Source organism: Osmerus mordax, chromosome 2, assembly GCF_038355195.1.
Source record: "Osmerus mordax isolate fOsmMor3 chromosome 2, fOsmMor3.pri, whole genome shotgun sequence".
NCBI classification, from domain to species: domain Eukaryota; kingdom Metazoa; phylum Chordata; class Actinopteri; order Osmeriformes; family Osmeridae; genus Osmerus; species Osmerus mordax.
Genome location: NC_090051.1, coordinates 15,474,616 through 15,494,405, shown reverse-complemented (window position 1 = coordinate 15,494,405; position 19,790 = coordinate 15,474,616). Strand labels below are relative to the sequence as shown.

The 19,790-nt window shown below is 50.9% G+C and overlaps 3 protein-coding genes across 3 annotated transcripts; 1 reads left to right on the top strand and 2 right to left on the bottom strand.

Annotated features, from left to right (window-relative positions):
* Window positions 1-222: 222 nt before the first annotated feature.
* Window positions 223-2,247, bottom strand: sowahca (sosondowah ankyrin repeat domain family Ca). Its single transcript, XM_067255123.1, has 4 exons — window positions 1,966-2,247; window positions 1,444-1,902; window positions 874-1,263; window positions 223-672 (listed from the first exon to the last, which is right to left on the bottom strand). Exons 1-4 carry the CDS (start codon window positions 2,245-2,247, stop codon window positions 223-225), a joined length of 1,581 nt encoding a protein of 526 aa, XP_067111224.1.
* A 529-nt stretch (window positions 2,248-2,776) lies between these two features.
* septin10 (septin 10) lies at window positions 2,777-8,097 on the top strand. The gene is made up of 10 exons (XM_067255124.1): window positions 2,777-2,886; window positions 3,771-3,885; window positions 4,172-4,367; window positions 4,524-4,710; window positions 5,743-5,904; window positions 6,051-6,147; window positions 6,270-6,438; window positions 6,579-6,711; window positions 6,848-7,026; window positions 7,145-8,097. The coding sequence occupies exons 1-10, from the start codon at window positions 2,857-2,859 to the stop codon at window positions 7,158-7,160; spliced, it is 1,284 nt and encodes a 427-aa protein (XP_067111225.1). The 5' UTR covers window positions 2,777-2,856; the 3' UTR covers window positions 7,161-8,097.
* Window positions 8,098-10,634: 2,537 nt separating this feature from the next.
* On the bottom strand, window positions 10,635-19,790 carry LOC136965604 (E3 ubiquitin-protein ligase SH3RF3-like; the record flags this gene model as incomplete). Its single annotated transcript, XM_067259791.1, is given in 8 exon segments — window positions 10,635-11,865; window positions 12,893-13,260; window positions 14,762-15,069; window positions 16,253-16,380; window positions 16,382-16,464; window positions 18,150-18,372; window positions 19,186-19,301; window positions 19,705-19,790. Coding segments are annotated over 8 exon segments (1,481 nt in total), but the record flags the coding sequence as incomplete, so codon positions are not given.

The window sequence follows — 19,790 nt, the reverse complement described above, 5'->3', positions numbered from 1 at the left end:
CTTCAAACGGAAGCAAATAGAAATCTAGAAAATGTTATATAAATAATCATTGTACACTGCAAAATAGAAAACATAATCCCTTTGAATAGTGTGGACCTAAGTGTGTTATTTTCTCACCTCCCTCTTCCATTTAAATATTTCTTGCTTAGCATAGTTTACCTTTCTCCATGTTATTTTAGTATAGAAACAACCAATAACAAATCTTGAATATATTAGGAGAGTTCATCCAAATAGGTTGGACAGAGGTCTGGGTTTGAGGGGGCTGGTGGGGGAATTGTCCCCCCCATTAACTTCCCCTGCCTCCCTAAAGGAAGTACTGTGGATGATCTGGGTCCGGAAACGTCCACGGTGCAGCCGAGCATTGATCCTGCTAAGAGAAGACTTCCTGTGCATGCCCTTGCTCTTCCCCGTCCCACTCCCTTCTCCTGTCCCTTCGGTGGGCATGTTCAGAAGCCTCAGAGGGTTCAGGTTGGACTGAAGGACTCTTGGGAATCGCCATCGACCCGTTCCACTGTCTGTGTTCTCTGGGTCCGAGTACCCTCCAGGGGAGACAGCGCTCCCTTCCTGTAGGTCTGCAGCCACAGCAGAGGGCAGGTACTGGCTGGCCTTCCTCCCACTGTAGTCCCTGGCTTCGGTGTCTGCCTCCCAGTCTGACATCAGAATACGCACCACCTGTCAATCACAACAGAGAGAAACACTTAAGCACGTGGTCCTAACCTGGATGAGAGGGGGAGAGTATCATGAGAGATGGGGCAGGGTCGACAGGGTAGAATCAGGTGGCAGACGCGGAACGAAAAAAGAGGCACAACATCAATCAAGGCACGAGTCTCCACGGAAAACAGATGTCAGGGCATGGCTGTTATATCAGCCTACCTGTGTGTGCCCATGCATGGCTGCCAGGTGCAGGGGTGTGTAGCCAGCGCTTGAGCGAGCGTTCACGTCCGCCGGCACCGAGTTTTCCTTGGCGAATGCCAGCAGCTGAGCCAGCAGCTCTTGTTTGCCTTGCTTGGCTGCCCAGTGCAGACAGGTAAAGCCTGTCACAAAGTCTCTCTTGGAGATGAGGCTGGGCTCCAGGGACAGCAGGGGCTGCAGGCTGTCCCACAGGCCGTCCGAGGAGCACAGCATCCACTCGTGCTCGACAGGGTCCAGGGCCACCGAGGCGCAGTCTGCGTCGTCAGCCGAGGAGAGGAGCGAGGTGGAGTCACCGTCACTTCTCACCGAGTCAATGAGCCGCGAGCCGCGGTGAATTAGAGACCGGCGCACCTGGGGAAACACAGAGAACCCATGAGGGTGAAACAAGCTGTGTACTCTGAGAAGAGCAGCCCAGCTTTGATATATTGTGTATGTTTGACCTACAAACAAAATGACTAAATGTACAAACGGTCAGGTCTGTGAATGGTCTTGACAGTGTAATGGCTACACTGCTGTTTCACAGTTTCCTACCTGTGGAGAACTGCTCATCATCAGCTCAATGAAGTTCCTGCGGCTGCCTTTGGGAGTGCTCCCATCTCCAGACACGCAGCCAGAGTCCAGCCCCTCCCAGACACTGTCCTCTGAGAGTCCAGTGGTCAGCAGGGCTCTCTGCGAGCCACGGGACACCCTCCGACCCCCTCGCACCTGGCCAGGTAGTCCACCTAAGCTGGTGGAATCATGCTCCAACCCTATAGCCGGGGCCGACTCTCTCCTCCTCCTCTCTCTCAGCTTTACCTCCCCTGAGGGATAGTCCACCACCGTTTCCTTCGGGGACATGGCTGGTTCCTCCTCAATGCACGGGTGATTGTTGCCGTATACAGGGGAATCATTATCTACTGCTTTATATTTGATGTCAGAGTTGCCATTCAAATCGGATTTCGCAGTTGCCACGCTTTGGTTCTGCATAGTGTTCATATTGATGGTTCCCACCTCGGCGTGTTCCGTCTCGGTTTGCGCTCCCTGCTCTGACAGCGAACTCTCCTCTGTACCGACACCGTTGCCATTGCACTCTTTATCATGGCCATTCGTATCCGCGCGCATCAGTGATCCATTGCACTCTTTCTTCAAGCTGACAAATTTCACTCCATCCACCATTTTCACAACAGCAACATTGTCCACGAACCGTAGCAGAGTGTCTTTGTCAAACGTTTTCTTTGATTCGGCATCCTTGAAAATGGCTTCAAAGTGATCAGTCAGGTCTATTTGTCTGACCCTCCCTCCTCTCTCCGTTAAAAACTCAAACACAGCTTGCTCGGTGAATTTGGTCGCCATCATGACCCTGGACACTCGTCGACACCACAACATGCGCAATTGCTGTTTTTAAAACCACTCTTTACGTGTAGCATCCTCTCATTCGTCGAAAGGTGACAGCTCTTTGAAGTAGGCCGATGACAGCATCTCTGCATTCGTAATCTCTTACTCTCCTCCTAGTACAGGAGAGACAAGCGTTTACAGACAGGGGTCGCAGTAGCAACAAAACAGCAAGAGCCACGCCCCCTTACAAACGCTCGACTGAAACTGCTTTGCTTAAGCCACCATTAAGGTTCTCGATCGATCCAACATGGGAGTTGGCCAATACCAACGACTTAAATGAGGGGGGACCCAGTCCATAAAAGATTCTAAATGTAAATATACACACGCCAAAAACACATATATAACTTATTTTGTTCTTAAAAATACACAATATTGTGTTAAAATACTATTTTATTTCTGATATTGCATTCCCTTAGTTATGAAAATCAGAGGCAAAAACGAGTCCCCTACTTGATATTTGCGCTCTGCGGTGAATCTGTAATGCAGGAATCTGTCTGCCATCAAGTCAACTCAACTGTACTGCCGCAATTTCTGATAAACTCATAAAGAGTTGACGTTTATAATTGAATTATGGCTTCCTCTGATGTTGCACGACAGCTGGTTAGTAGTCTTTTTGTTAATTTCTACATAGCTAGCTAGAGGGACTGTGACTATAGTAAATTATGCAGGGATTTTTCTTGACTCGTGTTTTGAGAAAGTAATCTTCCTGACATAGAAAGCCGAGCCAGGGAGTGTCCTCCTTCCAGTTTAACGTTAATGCTAGCTAGCCAAAGTAACTAATTTCCTAATTAGCTAGCCATCTAAGAATAAATGAAAATGACTCAGTTTACCCGATTTGACAATGATACATTTATTTGCGGCTTTTCCATAGTCCCTAGTACATTGTTTAGCCAGCTACTAGTAGCAGTAGCAAGCTTTGCTAACTTGTCGTAGTTCTGATGATGCTAGGGCAAAACGATACTACTAGTAGTGACTTCAGTAGTCGATGGGCGCTACATATTGCATAATAACTATCTAAACTACATACTCTACATAAACTACATGACTCTCTGAACTTAGTTGAGTTTGATATTACCATCTCAAGTTCTAACAGCAAAATGACAACGTTATGAAGTCTGTTGGCATGACTTGTGTATCCACTTAGCTAGCCTTAGCTAGCCAGCCAGCTAGATAGGTGTGAGTCTATATTTGAGTCCCCTTTGCTATCCAAGCTAAACCACTTTGACCCGCGAATGGTGTTCCTATTGTAAATACCAGATCAGAGAGGGGAAGATTAGAAGAAACCGATAGGAACTATACTCAAGGGAGAGAAAGAGGATATACAGAGAGCCCAGAAGCCGGGAGATAAGGACTGAGATGGTTCAAAGAGGTTGGAATTCCCAGTTTGTGACCCTCAATTTCACTTCCTCGACGTGTAGGTGTGCATCATTTTCAGGAATTAAGGATAGATGTAAATTGAACCCTCTCTATATTGTTGCTGCCAGGACACAGGTGCACGCCCCCTCAACCTGTCAGGCCATGTCGGCTTTGACAGCCTGCCAGACCAACTGGTCAACAAGTCCACCTGCCAAGGCTTCTGCTTCAACATCCTCTGCATTGGTAACTAACTGACCATCTATCAGCATCACTCCGGCACCGTCATACACTCACTACATTCACATTGTGGTTAGAAATTGATTTTCATACATGTTGCATTATTTGTGTGTTGTATTCCCAGAGATAAAGACAGAGAGGCATGTGGGTTAAACAAAGCATATTTTACTCGAACTGGAGTTCCAATTGCATGATGCCGTGTTTGGTGTAGCCGCCATACAGAGTTGTAGGAATGGGATCGGCGTGACCCGAATGTTATGGCCCCCCCCCCCCCCCCCCCCCCCCCCCGCAGGTGAGACGGGCATCGGCAAGTCGACTCTGATGGACACTCTGTTCAACACCAACTTTGAGAACTTTGAGTCGTCCCACTTCGAGCCCCAGGTGAAGCTGCGGGCTCAGACGTACGACCTGCAGGAGAGCAACGTCAGGCTGCGGCTAACCGTGGTCAACACGGTGGGCTTCGGAGACCAGATGAACAAGCAGGAGAGGTGGGTGCGGCTGGATGAGTGCGGAGGTCACTGTGCCCGTGTATTTTCTCACTCCGAGGCAGCGACTAAATGGCCGTTTTCGGCAAGCGTGTGGACGATCTCATTTCTATTTGTTTACTCTCTCACGCCCTCCCTTCCGTGGTCCCCTCCCCCAAGTTACCAGCCCGTGGTGGACTACATCGACCGGCAGTTTGAGACGTACCTGCAGGAGGAGCTGAAGATCAAGCGCTCTCTGCATAACTACCATGACTCGAGAGTCCATGCCTGCCTGTACTTCATCTCTCCATCGGGCCACTCCCTCAAGTCCCTGGACCTGGTGACCATGAAGAAGCTTGACAGCAAGGTGCCCCGGGGAGTCACTTTTTGTTATCGTTTGGATGCGTGTTTTTGTATCGTGTTCGTATGTAAGGCCCGAGGTGTCAGGTTACATGTGTGTGTGTGTGTGCGACACAGTGGCGCAGAGGCCACAGCTGTGTGTTTGTCCGGAACTTTACTCCGTTCCGGGACAGGCAGATTAAGCTCCAGATGTCAGAGTTATTTGTAGCTCTGGTATTTGCTTTGTAGGATTATGCCTGCGCTTGTTTGTGTTCGAATGAGTGTGTAATGTTGTTTTTTTAGTCCTATCTGACTATCATGTTTTTTTTTTTTTTTATGTGATATTCTGTTTGTTTTTATGTCTGCCTCCTGCTCTCAGCCTGACAGAGAGAGCATGGGAAAACTGCAGGCCACCCCAAAGTTGGATGTGTGTGTGTGTGTGTGTGGTACAGAGCTCTCAGGAACCCTCTAATTTACATGTAAATAGAGAGTGCTGCTGAATGCTCAGTGGAATGCTGTGAGTCTCTCCCGGTCTAGCTGTCCTTTGTGCTATAGAGACAGAGAGATGGAGTACATTCCGAAACAAACAGGGCTGAGAGAAAGAGGAGAGTAGTCTCTCTCTGGCACTGGTGTGATACACCGGACTGGTGTGTAGCTGTAGTGTGTGTGTGTGTGTGTGTGTGTGTGTGTGTGTGTGTGCTCCAGCCCGTACGCTTGCGTAAACAAGAGAGGTTTCATTACTGGTTAAGGTCTCTCACACACTCCTTTTCTCTCTCCATCGCTCTCTCTCCCTCTCCCCCCTTCGCTCCCCCTCCCATTCTCTCTGCAACACAACACAAACACAACAGCCAGCCCAGAACATAAAGGAATGTTAACTAAAGCTTATGGCATCCTCAGCATTTTACAAGAGTAGGCTGTGGCAGGCCTACCCCGATCATGTTTTCCCGACAAGTCGGAGGGATACGAGTTGTGATTGCGATTGCACGCCATAAACCCGGACACGAGTGTGAGGTAAGACGCACACAGCCCAGGGTGTGAGCTCTCCACTGTTCCCCTCCAGGTGAACATCATCCCGGTGATAGCCAAGGCAGACACCATCAGCAAGAGCGAGCTCCACAAGTTCAAGATCAAGATCATGAGCGAGCTGGTCAGCAACGGGGTCCAGATCTACCAGTTCCCCCTCGACGACGAGACCGTCGCTAAGGTCAACACCACCATGAACGTGAGTGCGGCACGCGCACGAGTATGAACGTGCAGGAGGACACGCGTGCAAGCCATAGCTCGTGTTGATCATCGTGATTGCTTAGCGGGCGCGTCAGGGAGTTTTTCTTTGCTGGTTGTCAGTAGGGGTCATGTGCTTTTGCGCAGGGTCATTTGCCGTTTGCCGTGGTGGGGAGCACCGAGGAGGTGTCGGTGGGGAACAAGATGGTGAAGGCTCGGCAGTATCCATGGGGCGTCGTGCAAGGTAAGGTATCCACGCGTGCGTGCGGGAGCTCAACACTCACGGGTATTGGACTCACCGGCCCGTCGTTATTGCGCCGCTTACGGGGCTCTCGTGTTCCCGCGCGTGCGTGCGCGCGCTTGCAGTGGAGAACGAGAGCCACTGCGACTTTGTGAAGCTGCGGGAGATGCTGATCTGCGTGAACATGGAGGACCTGAGGGAGCAGACTCACACGCGCCACTACGAGCTCTACCGCCGCTGCAAGCTGGAGGAGATGGGCTTCAAGGACACCGGCCCTGAGTGCAAACCCGTCAGGTAGGCCTGTCTGGTTTGTTTGGTTGGTTGGTTTTGACCCGAGGGGATATTGTTTGTTTTTGACTGGAAGGTGATTTGGGCAATTTGGGCAATTTTTTACCTCGTCATGAAACCAGTGCTGTGTGTGTGTGTGTGTTCAGTCTCCAGCAGACATACGAGGCCAAGCGCCAGGAGTTCCTGGGGGATCTCCAGAGAAGAGAGGAGGAGATGAGGCAGATGTTTGTGCTGCGAGTCAAAGAGAAGGAGGCCGAGCTCAAAGACGCTGAGCGAGAGGTGCGCATACCAAGAACAAGCCCCTCCAAGAATGCGCCCGGAATAAATATACCCTTGTCACAACGCTAACCGAGTCTCTCTGCTACCCCCTGCTGTTTGTGTGTGTGTGTGTGTGCGCGCGCGGGTGTGTATTTAGCTCCAGGGCAGGTTTGAGCAGCTGAAGCGGTTGCACGCGGAGGAGAAGGGCGTGTTGGAGGAGAAGAGGCGGTCCCTGGAGGAGGACCTGAGCTCCTTCAGTAAGAGGCGCGCCGCGGCCCAGCTGCTGCAGGCTCAGAGCCTCAACACCAACGGCAAGAAGGACAAGGACCGCAAAAAGTACGACCCGCTCCGGTCCTCGGCTCCCGCCGGAACCTCGACCAATCAGACGCCTCTTTGGGGACGCGAGACCAGCGCAATCTTAACCTCTTTCTCTTTTTCCTCTCTACTTCCCCAGCTCTGGGTTCATGTGAGGGCCTCGTGTGCCATCCAGCAAGACGAAGCTACATCCAACGACCAATGGCATTTGACCTTTTCCCCCCTCCTCTGACCTAATTGGCCAGTTTCCTACACTAATCAGGAAGATGCCCAATGCCAGGAAACAGACACTTGACCAAAGTTATGTTTGCTTTATGGTGTCTAATTCCTTTTTTCTTTTCTTCCTGTGGAGTTCATACCTCTCCTCAGTGTTATTTTATATATTTATCTCACCATTATTTTGTATATTTACCCGTGTTGTTCATATGTATGCCTTCAGTATTCCTCTGCCACTAAAAGACACCAGCAACCATGTCTTAGTTTTACCTTCTCACTCCCCTCTCCCCCTCTTACATCTCACACTAGTAATTGTCATACAACCAGCACTAGTAAGAAGCCATAAACCGTGTGTAGATCTCTAACCCACAGCCCTTGGTTATACCAGAATGATCTGGAAGGATGAGAGCTATATAGTAGCACCCCTGTCTGGGCGTCCTAGACCAGGGGGGGGGAACATACTTCAATGTATTTGCTATGTTGTTTACATCTCTCCTGTCTTCTCAGATCTACTGAATTCCCGTGTCGGAAGGGCGTTTGTGTATGTTTGGAATGTTGTGTAGTGGCTGTCCTTGTCTCAGTGTATTCACGGTGGCCATTAAGATCAGAAGACATTGATTTAGGTTCGAAGTATACAGACGTCCTCTGTGTGAATCCAAATGCAGTCCGAAACGCTCGTGTTCTAAGTGTATGCTGTATGTGCCTTATGGGTGATGTTAACTTGGTACTCACCACAGACCCGTTACACTACCAGTTTACACCCTGCGAAACACATGCTTGATTACGGGGCTATTTTGTACTCTCACAACAATGTATTTACACAAACAGTGTTATTTGTAAAACCATTTTTAATATCTTGAATTAAAACATTCTTCTTTTCAATGGCCTCCTTCATGTATACTGCTTTTACACAGCATGTCGTGAAATATATCAAGTTTGACGCTTGTCTGTGGAGAGTACTATTTACTCACCACCAGAGGGTGCCACATTACTGCATTTTGATTTGATCTGGGGTGAGGGGTGGCGCAGCCTTGCATCTAATAATAGTGGACACACCTTTGGAAGTTACCTACTGGTCATGTCATCAAATGCACCTGAAATCAGCTTGCCATCCACGTTGAGCTGGTTCCTTCTCCAGGACGCAGGACCTCTATTCCCCGACGCACTAAGCATGCACAGCTCTCGACTGCAGCCTGACCGAGCCGTTCCAGAAATGAGCCCCCTTGGGAGTTGTTATTCATCCATCTTCCTAATGATCTCGACTGCTCCGAGGACTCGTTCCGTCCTAGCGTGATTGCTTGCTATCTGCAGTGTTGTTCCTGAGGCCCTCTGCCCTTCATCTGACACTCTGCCACTCTCTGGCCCCGTGCCAGACAGATCTGGAGTGCTGCCAGCTGGTGTTTTAGAATCCCGGTCAATACCTGCAGTGTCTTAGGTGACTGGAGATGCATGTAGGCCTAGTATACGTAGGGAGGACTAAGGCCTGGGGAGAGGGACTTCAAACCAGGCCAAACATATCCCCTGTGTGTAGATGTGGGCTGCTGTGTGTTTGTGTGTGTGTAGGAAGGGCTCAGGAATCTAGGTTAGAGTGACTTTAACTTTGCTCCGGATAGCTGTGCTTCCCACGCACAGATAATCGTGGACGTCTCAAGTGCGGTTAACATCTCCGTTGTTGCATTCAATGGGAGGGAGACTACTCATTGACATTGCAGCACTGTGTCCTGAGAAAACCTTCCCACCTCCAGACTGCTGTCAGTCTGGTTATTCTGTCGCACGTAAACACACGCGCGCGCGCACGCACACACGGCATCTCCAAACGAAATAACCGGACTTGTGACAAGCTCCTGCCACATACTCTAAATGCAAATAGAGGTGATTATTCCTGACAGACAGACGGGCAGGAATGCTCTCCTGTGATTCGTCCTGGGTGACAGCGGCGGCGGGCAGAGAGATGAGCTTGTCATTTAGGCACAGGGAGGACACGCCTAAATTACCAATTACACACCTTGTTCACCCTGACGTGGGGATGGCACACAAGACAAGGAGATGGAGGTCTGCGTGTATATGGTGTGTGTGGGAGTGAGAGAGAGACAGAGAGAGAGAGAGAGAGAGAGAGAGAGAGAGAGAGAGAGTGCACCATTTCGATTCTCCCCCTCACTGTTCAAAGTGAATCTCCTCTCCTTGCCTGTTGGTGTGGGAAATGTGATATATACTTACCTTGAAGTGGGGCAATTTGGGCCAAGCGGTTTCAACAACCGACATTCAAGTTTCCTTCGGACAGAGCAGCGATGGGAGCCGGAGTCACAGGCAGAGACGAGGTAGGTTTGTTTTAAAACAAAGGCATTTATTGCAAAAATGCACTTAACATGAAAAACCAACCAACCACGGTCATCAGTACAAGACGATGCTTCATGATCACATGGTAGAGTGCTGGCCTCCCCAGCGCTGGGCATGACTCGGCACAAACGGCCTATAAATATTCTGCACAATATATATATTCATATACTTTCTTTTTTTGTTGTTGCAGTAGCCTAATGTAACACCCCCCCCCCCCCCCCCCCCCCCCCAGAGCTAGGCATGAGAGCATGTGCTGAACCTTGCCCTTTCTAACGTCTCCTTGGAGGTGAAGACACAAGTCATCTGTCAGTTGTCACACATAAATCATTCCCCCCAATAAAACCCTATAGAGAATGCCAGAATCGACACGGCCACCAGTATTGTCATCTTACTTCCTGTCTGAGTGGTGGGTCAACAGGACGTGCTGTTACCCCAACGAGGAGGACTTGTGCATTAGCTCCACAGAGATGCTGACCACCTGCGAACCAACTGGAATAGCATATTTAACTTGGATGTTTAGTACAGCTGAGCTGTGCTTCATTGACTGTTAGTAGAGCTTTGACTGTGCAGGAAAAGTGCTGGTTCTCATACAGACATTTCAAAGACACAACGTTTGAATCACAACACAAATCCAACCCGTTTAGACATTCTGAAGAGGAGAGGACGAGGGCTGGAACCAGACATTTCTTAAAAATGAGAGTCCTGTCAAATACTGAGGAGTTTAAATTGGAAAAAGTGTGAGTGTGTGTCATGGGGTAAAAGGGACTCGAGTCCTAGCCTGTGGCCCAAAGGCTCATGGGAAGCTCCTAATCTCAGTCTTAATCTCAGAGCCTTTCATTTCATCTCATCGGCCCAGACGGGTGGGATTACCTCCACTCCCATGCCTGCTGGGGCACCAATCAGACAGCTGCAGGCTGCGCCTCTCCTCACATCCCCTCAGGACCCTGCAGGAACATGGCCGGGGCTGTAGATCCACCCTAGGTGTGGCTGTGAGCTCTCTCTCTCTCTCTCCCTCTCTCTCTCTGTCCCTCTCTCTCTCTCCCTCCCTCTCCCTCTCCCTCTCCCTCTCCCTCTCTCTCTCCCTCTCTCTCTCTGTTGTGGGGAACACGTCTGAATGAAACCCCTCCCGTGTTCTTATGCTGGTTCTGGTTCTGCTCTGCCCCGTTTTGCCCAGCTGTGCATTCTCTGTGCTTTCTGTTTCCGTGTGCTCTTAATTGGGTCCGTCGCCGTGTGCCTGTGTCTTCGCGCGAGCTTTCCGGGGTGGGGATAAAGAACTGGGACTTGCGCCCACTTCTTCAAGCATACCTCTGTGTGTGCTAAACCAATGAGAGCCTGTTGAGTCTGTGTTCCAAAGTGGAGGAGAGGTGGTGTGTTAGCATGAAACCATTAACTTGTTTTATCCCCAGTATTGAGTTGCCACTGAGCTGGCATTGAGAGATTTGTTTATCTCTCATTTTCTCTCTGTTACTCACTCTCTCGCGCACACACACATTCTTGTATTGTCACACACACACACTCATTATTTAAACACTATGCTGGTTTCCCACTTGTGTGGAGATAGGGGAGGTTTGCCAGAAAAGTCATTATGTGCTTTTAGCACCAGCTGCTCAAACACGCATACACACACACACACACACAAACACACACACGCACACTGAAGGTGGCTGAAGCACTAAGTTTCAAGGTGTTTTTTTCTCTCCAATACATAGTGTTAAAGCTCAGCCTATGCTCTTCAGATGTAGAAATTCACAAAGCAACACACCAAAGCAGTACAAAAATACTCATCAAGGTAGAGATCAGGAGCTCCGATAGAGAATGGCAGTAGTGATGGTAATGTTTCTGTCCTTCTGCGCTCCAAGAGGTGTGCCCTTCAGTAGCGGATGATGTCAACATCAAAAGTCCATAATGATGGATGTTCGTTTAAGGACCCCTCCCATAGTTGTTCTAGGAGTGCCTGACTATAAAAGCTGCCTGGCTCCTGTGTGGCTGGTTGGAACCAGGCTGGCTATGTGTGGATGTGTTAGGTGTGACAGCGTGTGTTCATATGTGAACGCCTGTTTATGTGTTGTTTTTGTGCTTACAATATGTGTTCGTATGTAGGTATGTTTGTATGTGTGTGTGTGTGGGTGTAATTGTGTTCAGAAGCTCTCCACAAAGCTGCCAGGGAAGAGGCCAGTCCGCCCGGTCCTCTGCAGGGTGCCTTTGTACCAGCCGTCCTCCCTCTTCTTATGGACAAACACCACGTCCCCCTCCCTGAGTTCGATCTCCGCCTCACTCTGGGGGGGGTAGGGGACCACCACACGGTACCTACAGGGACACAGGGCAGGAATGGCGTTGGTGTCCCACACTGACACACACACACGCACGCACACACACACACGGCACCTCCTCCCGCAATCCCTTCTAGGATGCCTGTTTTCACAGAGTTTAAATTGGGACCGAGGCGAGTTAGCCTGAGAAAATGACAACTTCAAAACACCCCAAATGACCACCCTCGAACCCAGAGAGGCCGTTTGGTTTCCCCCCCCCATATCTTAAAGCTGCAATCTCTGTCATCACACACCAAAACACCAGTGTGGTGGAGGATTCCGTGGTTATGATTAACAGTGAGCCGTAGCCCAGAGACAGCTGGACAGACGCGGGGCGATCCAAACGGCTCTAAAGCTCCCCATGGTTCAGGGGCTCTCTCTCGTAGGTAAACGTTTGACAAACGCACACAGATTTATGTGGTTTCTGGAGAGATCGGGTTGGTCGGAGGGTGTGGATAAGCATTCGCCTTCTCTCTCTCTATCTTTGTGTGTGTATTGATTTCCTCAAGGCACATAGATTTTGTGTGTAATTACATGGACCATGCTTTGGGCTCTCTTGTCCAGTGTCAGTTGTGTGTGTGTGTGTGTGTGTGTGTGTGTGTGTGTGTGTAAGAGAGTCTTTCTTAAGTGATCACTCAAAACAAAATCTATTGATCATCCCGAGCTGTAAAGCATTGCATGTAGGAACCGTCGAAGGACAGATCATCTCCCACCATTGTGAGGCCCGCAGGCCATTATGTGTATCTTGAAGGGCTCCATTACAATCCCTCCCTATTCCTCACACACACACACGCACACGCACACACACATACACTCACACCAGCTTAAATGGTGCTGTGCTGTGCACAGATTTACTGAGTGTTTAAATAATCAGCGGCGTTCTGGGTTGTGGGAAGGGGAACCTCGGGTTTGAACCTCGGGCGTGCGTGAGGAAAAGAGCGAGAGAGAAAACGACGAGACGGAATGTGAGAGACAGAGTTTGCGTGCGTTTGTATGTGCGTGTGTGTTAGAGTCCGTCTATCTACCTCTCTCTGGAGAGGGGCTTAGGTTCCGGTCGTAGAGCTAGGAGTGCGTTTCCAGAGCGGGTTGTCGGCGGGGACAGGGGGAAGTTAAGATCCAGCGATCCAGACTTCCTGTGCAGTGGTTCCAGGCCCATGGCCCCCGCCATCTCACTCTCGATCGGACAGGAGCCCGCCCGCCCGTGGGCCTCCATCGAGCAGGTGCCGGCACGGCCGTGGCTGGAGGAGGGGTGCGCGTCGGTCGCCGTGGCGCCCGTGGCGAGTGACGGGGGCCGAGGGTCGTGGGTGGGAGGAGAGGAGGGGGGAGAACGACTCTTCTTCTTGGCGGCCGCCCCGGAGAGAAGCTTCAGGAGTCCTCCCGCCTTCTTCTCTTTCTGAGGACGGACAGAGGGAGGGAGAGAAGGAGAGAGGGAAGGAGAGAGGGAAGGAGAGAGGGAAGGAGAGAGGGAAGGAGAGAGGGAAGGACGGGGCAATACATTATTCTTGCATCAAGAGACTCATGCCATCAGTCTGAAACCAAAGAGACTTGCTGACGTGAGGTGTAACCGTGAGGCAGGCAACCCGGAATTGTTATGATCTGATGCCTGTGTCAGTCCAGCCACTAGGGGGCAGCATATGCTATAGTATACTCGTGGCGTTTGATGTAATTAAGCAGTGCATTCTGTGCGAGGGAGAGAGACACGGTGAGAGGAAATGAGTTGAGGGGTTGGGTGGGGTGAGGGGGGGGGGTGGTGGTGAAGGGTGAAGGGTGAGTCAGAGCCAATTATCAGTGCATAATCAGCATGGAGGCATTGAGGTGTCTATCGGAGAGCACAGCGGACCTGAAACCCCACCGCTTCTTACACAACACAAACTTATACGCACACCCGCCCACACACACACACACACACACACACCCACGCACACACACACACACCACCCCCTGGAACTCACATCTCCATCTCCACCAGTGGAAGATGCTAGACAGACGAATCAAGAGAAAAAGAGAGAGAGAGAGGGAAAGCTCCAAACAATTACAAGCTGCTGTGACAACGTGACTGACAGCCGGGACAATGACTGGCGATGACTGTAACATTGTCTGCCGGTTAGCTTTACACCAGCTCTCTCATCACCACTCGGTCCATAAATGGGTGTTAAAGCTACTTTTCGGTCTGTAGTATGGGGGCCGGTGAGTTGCAGTGAGCTTACCTCGCTCCATCTCCCTGCGGTCAGTCAACACTGAGGCAGAAAGTGGAGATGAATAGAACCAGAGTATCCATCACTGTCTCTTCACTTCCCTGAAGCTCCACTTACACAGTGCTTGAGCACAGAGGCTGGCCTCCCAACTGCCAGTCAGCTGGTCAGGCCGTCAGTCATTGAATTAGTCACTGAGGCACTGTGTGTGTGGGTCCAGGTACTAGTCACTGAGGCACTGTGTGTGTGTGTCCAGGTACTAGTCACTGAGGCACTGTGTGTGTGGGTCCAGGTACTAGTCACTGAGGCACTGTGTGTGTGTGTCCAGGTACTAGTCACTGAGGCACTGTGTGTGGGGGTCCAGGTACTAGTCACTGAGGCACTGTGTGTGTGGGTCCAGGTACTAGTCACTGAGGCACTGTGTGTGTGTGTCCAGGTACTAGTCACTGAGGCACTGTGTGTGTGGGTCCAGGTACTAGTCACTGAGGCACTGTGTGTGTTGGTCCAGGTACTAGTCACTGAGGCACTGTGTGTGGGGGTCCAGGTACTAGTCACTGAGGCACTGTGTGTGTGGGTCCAGGTACTAGTCAGTTTAACTATACCAGGGTCCCTTAGTTATTGTTTCAGGATGTTTGTCAGAAAGGGCCGGAATATGACAGGCTAGGGCTGGGTTTGGTTTCGTGTGCAGCCACCAATGCTCACCTTCTCTGCTTTCGGGGGAACAGCCCCCTGGGCGTTGCTGTGGGAGGGGCCAGGACACGAGGAATCCCCGTTGAGGAGAGCGGCGGAGGTGTTGGGAGGGGTGAGGCAGGAGAGGGGGGAAGAGAGGGGATGGAGGGGGCGCCCGGCGGGGGAGGAGAGAGGGGAGGGCTGGAGGGAGGGTCCAGGGGACACCATGGAGAGCGGGCGACCCGATTGGCCTTGGGAGCGCGAAGGGGACGAGCTCTGGGGTCGAATAGGGGAGATGGCTGCTGTGGGCCGCTCTGGGCTGCCGGCAGGGGGGCTGTGGACTAAGGAAAACACGCACACGCACACACACACACACACACACACACACACACACACACACACACGACACACACACACACACACACACACGCACACACACACGCACACACACACATACAGTGGTCATTATAAAGCTGTCATGTACATTACAAGGTTAACTGCTGTAGCAGAGAGTAACTATGGCGTTGATACTGGGCACCTGCTACAGCCATGTATGGTTATGTATGAGCCTATAGGGGAAACACATAACAGTCATGTGACCAAGCCTCCAGACTCATAGTCATAGACGATAATGGAGGCCAGATGTGACTGTCTGAAAGAGTATGAGAGAGAGAGAGAGAGAGATAATGAACAAACATGAAAGATGAAGAATATTGAAACTCTAAGAAATAGAGACAAAAGGCTATACCTAATAGGAGAACACAGTCTGATTAAATCATGTAGCAACCTGCCATATACTCATCATGTTATTATGTACAGCATGTGTTTACATTTCATTTGCTTTTCACAGTACGTAATAACAATTTGTTTGTTGTACGTAAGCTCTGGGCGATATTGAAAATGAGTCTTAACAAGCCAGTGAGGGCTGTTGAAATTCGGTTAAAGAGAGAAAGCGACAGAGATGGATAGATAGATGGATGAAGAGAAGGAGAACAGGGAGGTGAAAGGAGAGAGTGAGGCAGCACTCTGGACTCTATCATTACGCCTCCACAAAACAACAGGCGAGTGATGTCATCGAGGAAGGAGTATGTGTTTGTTCATCTGTTTGCGTGCATGGCCTATTACTGTGTGTGGTGCATGTGTGTGCGTGTGTGTGCTCGTGTTATTCCTGGCAGTGTTTCTACACTGTACACTCATGAGACTCCCAGAAGGAACCTTAAACACCATCACATGTTCTTACTGAAACAGAGAGAGAAAGAGAGAGAGAGAGAGAGAGAGAGAGAGAGAGAGGGAGGGAGGGGAGGGAGACAGAGAGATGTACAGATAGAGGCCGCATGCAGACCACATCCCGGCCGTGAGCAGACCAGGGTTCTAGATGGTTCTGATAGCAGAGCTCCAGAAGCTCAAACAGAAATATGTGACCAGTAAAGCAGGTAGTCTTCATCTCTGCTACTGGGCTGTTGAACCCTCAGGGCAGAGTTACTCGAGCTGAGGGTGTGTGTGTGGCGCGTGCTTGTGTCTTACCCAGCTGCATGGCGGAGCGGGCCTGGTTCACCGTCTGCTGCCCAGAACGCAGGCAGTTCTTCAGCTGGGCTGCGGCCGACTGCGGGGAGGAAGGGTTGCTGGAGTGGGGAGGGGAAGGGCGAGAGGAGGGGCCCCGGGGAGCCCGGGGAGGAGGGGGGCACGGCCCCTTTACCCCCCTGACCCCCTCCCACCTGCCCCGAAAGACAGGGACCCTCGCGAACCTGTCACCGACAAACGGAGCCCTGTGGAGAGAGAGAGAGAGAGAGAGAGAGAGAGAGGTGAGAGACGGAGAGAGAGGAGAGAGAGAGGAGAGAGAGGAGAGAGAGAGAGAGGAGAGAGAGAGAGAGAGAGAGGAGAGAGAGAGAGAGAGAGAGAGAGAGAGAGAGGGAGAGAGAGAGATAGGGAGAGAGAGATAGGGAGAGAGAGAGAGAGAATAAGAATGAGCAGGTTGACAGCACCAACGTTTGAGGAGCTGCACAGCAGGAAGACTTCCTGTAGAGTGAGGCCTGGAGATATCCATGACATCACTGTCCAATCATCCCTTAGCAGTCTCCTTCCAGCACCAAATCACCCAGAGTCACCCCACGCCCCGAAGCACACTGACAGGCCAGCTCGTACACGGCTTTACGATGAGCGTTAACGTCCAACCAGAGAGCTGAAAACTAGAGTGGTGACCGGGGCGCTATTGACCATGTCTCCATAACAATCTCGTCCTCATGGCTGTACATCAACCTTCCTTTCACTGGGGACAGAAGCTATGGCTCATGGGCCGAGCATGTCACGTGCGCATGGTTCGCGTGTGGTGGGGGTTGTGGGGGGAGCGGTGGGGGTGGGGGAGCGGCTGTGCGAAGACAGATTTCAAGCCATGTCTATCCTCTGTAGAGGAGCGGAGAAGCCAGTTCCTTCCAACAACCAACATGGCTGCCAAATCCATAAGCAGGACGCCGTCCAATAACAAATCTCCTCTAAATGGAACACAGAGCACTGCTCCTCCCACTCCTCCCACTCATGCCCTCGTGTCCCCTCCTCCCCTCCCCCCCTTCCCCACCTGTCCATGGTGTGTGTGTGTTTGCTTGTGTGTGCATATGTCTGTGTGTGTGTGTGTGTCATTCCAGCTCTGGCAGGCTCTCATTATCATATTGAGAGTTTTGGAGGCTGCAGTGCAGAGAGTGGGGGGAGGAGGAAGAGAGAGAAAGAGAGGGGAACAGAGAGAAATATATGGAGAGGGAGAAAGAGGGATGGGGAAAGAAAAAGAGGTAGATAGAAGGAGAGATAGAGAGTATGTAAGTTGAGGGAAAATGAACAGAATAGCCCCTTTGGCTCTCTGCATGTCTCAGTATGAACTATCCGTGTCAACTCTACTCTACCAGGCTCGACTCTTCTATTCTCGACTCTTCTACCTAACTGAGTCTCTTTCTGTCTCCCTCTCTCTCTCTCCCTCTCTCTCTCTTACACCTACTCTCTGTCTCTGCTCTCGCTCCCGTCGCTCCCTCTCCCTCTCCGTCTTGGCTGTGCATTTGTAGAGTTGTGTAACCAGTTTCAGCGGTGGCAGTGAAGCAGTCATTGACGGTGGCGGGGGTTCCCTGCTGTGTGTTCAGCCATTGCAGGGCCCTGGCCTCTGCAGGGGGTTGACTGGCTCACATATCCCGCAGGCAGCCCCCTCACCCCCCCACCCCCTCCAAAATCCTCCTGCTGTGAGCACATCACCACTATGGGTCAGGAGATGATGATGATGACCAGGAGACAATATGTCACTGCATATTATTTTTCCAGCTGCTGTCGGCATTCTACCCCGGTGCTGCAGACGGTACTTTATTGAATCCACTCGATAAAGGACTCTAATTAGGATGACTATTATAAGGATGAGAACCCTTCTGCAGCCACTGACCCCCACCACCGGCAGCATGTTCACCCCAAACCCCCCCCAGCTCCCCCCCAGTCACCCTCACCTGGACACAGGCGTGACGTAGTTCCCAGGGAACACTCCGGAAGCTGCGGTCCTCAGCGAGGTGCCTTTGAACCAGCCGTCCTGACACTTCTCTGTGACGCGGTACATTTCACCCTTCCTCAGCTCGAGCTCATCGGCCTTCTGGGGCTTGTAGGCGTACAGGGCCAGGTATCTGACACACACGCACACACATCACATGAGACACAGTTAAACTGCAATATGTGCCTGAATTTCAAAGACTTTTCGAGACACTGAGGCAGAGACTATACAGACTATACAGAGTATTTACATGCATCACCAGAAAACACGACAAGCTTGTTTATCAGTAAAGATTTGGATACAGACTTACTTGGCATCTGAATGTGGTTTTGAATGTACATTTATTTCTTGTTTAAACATGTATGTAGTCCTGTGACGAGCTTATGGACTTAACACCGATAATAAGACTGAGAGTAAACAAGGTCTAAATAAGCTGCCTATGGGTTACTATGGTAACAGGGGTGCGTTTTCCCCATGGCAACAGGGCTGGTTGCCGGGTCAGGATGGAAGCATTCGACCTCATCAGCGGTACAAACCCACACCGGAGGATGTGTGTATGTGTGTGTATGCGTGTGTGTGTGTGTGTTAAGAACGTTATTGAATGTGACAGCCACCTAGCATTGGCTTCAGCTTTGCCTTACCCCACAGATAAAAAACAATCAATTCCAACCACAGCACCACTCTAACTCAACAACGTGCAACATTCCTCCCCAGTCTGTCCTAGCTCTGCAACAGCCCTCGTAGGACAGACCCAGGCCCACTTAATGCGACAAACATCACCGCATAATACTGGTATGACTGTGCAGACCTCGTCTTTGATCATCTGCCGCGCTCCCCGACATCCCCTGTTTGTTTGTCGCTTTGGATGAAAGCATCGGCTGAACGAATCCGAATGCACACGCGTGACATCAACGAGGGGCGAGCGAGGAGTGTGTGCTCCACTTACATGTTGAGAGGCAGCTGGACCTTGGCGTGGGCCAGCAGTTCAGACGTGACTGACGCCACCCTGGGAGGAACCAGAACCCCCACAGAGGAGGGGGAGGGGCCAGAAGGGGAGGAGTCCTACACACACACAGACACACACACATAAACAACCATTCATGAAAGTTCTTCTTTTGAAGGGTGTTTTTCAAGGCATTTCTGCTTTATTGGGATGGACGGTGAAGAGTGACAGGAAATGTAGGGGAGGGACAGGGAGGAGGACATGCTCCAATGGCCTAAAGCAGATTGAAACCCAGGCCCCTTTGGTAAGACCTCAGCCCACGTGCCACTTGACAGGTGAGTCACCCCATTCACAAAGTAAATCAAAAATACCTGAGGTACATAAAACAAGTACACCTTCGCTACGTAAACTAAGTCTTCCGTAGGTACGTTTCCATGCATGTGGAAGTTTGGTCGCGTGTCTGAACATGTATGCTATGTCATGTATTGAGGGGCGGTCATGTGTGTACGTGTGTGTGTGTACCTGTATGCGTGCAGCAGCCCTGGGGTCAGACGAGCTGATGAGGACGGGGTGGGAGATCTCCATGCTGTGCCTGTTGTTCAGCTGGG

What these genes read in the sequence shown, in the direction of transcription:
- sowahca (XM_067255123.1), bottom strand. Translation starts at nt 2,247, where the DNA reads ATGATGGCGACCAAATTCACCGAGCAAGCTGTGTTTGAGTTTTTAACG. An exon ending in TGATGAGCAGTTCTCCACAG is followed by an intron (nt 1,264 to 1,443) that starts GTAGGAAACTGT and finishes GTGTTTCCCCAG; the next exon opens with GTGCGCCGGTCTCTAATTCA. An exon ending in CCATGCATGGGCACACACAG is followed by an intron (nt 673 to 873) that starts GTAGGCTGATAT and finishes TGTGATTGACAG; the next exon opens with GTGGTGCGTATTCTGATGTC.
- septin10 (XM_067255124.1), top strand. Translation starts at nt 2,857, where the DNA reads ATGGCTTCCTCTGATGTTGCACGACAGCTG. An exon ending in CTGATGTTGCACGACAGCTG is followed by an intron (nt 2,887 to 3,770) that starts GTTAGTAGTCTT and finishes TGTTGCTGCCAG; the next exon opens with GACACAGGTGCACGCCCCCT. An exon ending in CCTGAGTGCAAACCCGTCAG is followed by an intron (nt 6,439 to 6,578) that starts GTAGGCCTGTCT and finishes GTGTGTGTTCAG; the next exon opens with TCTCCAGCAGACATACGAGG.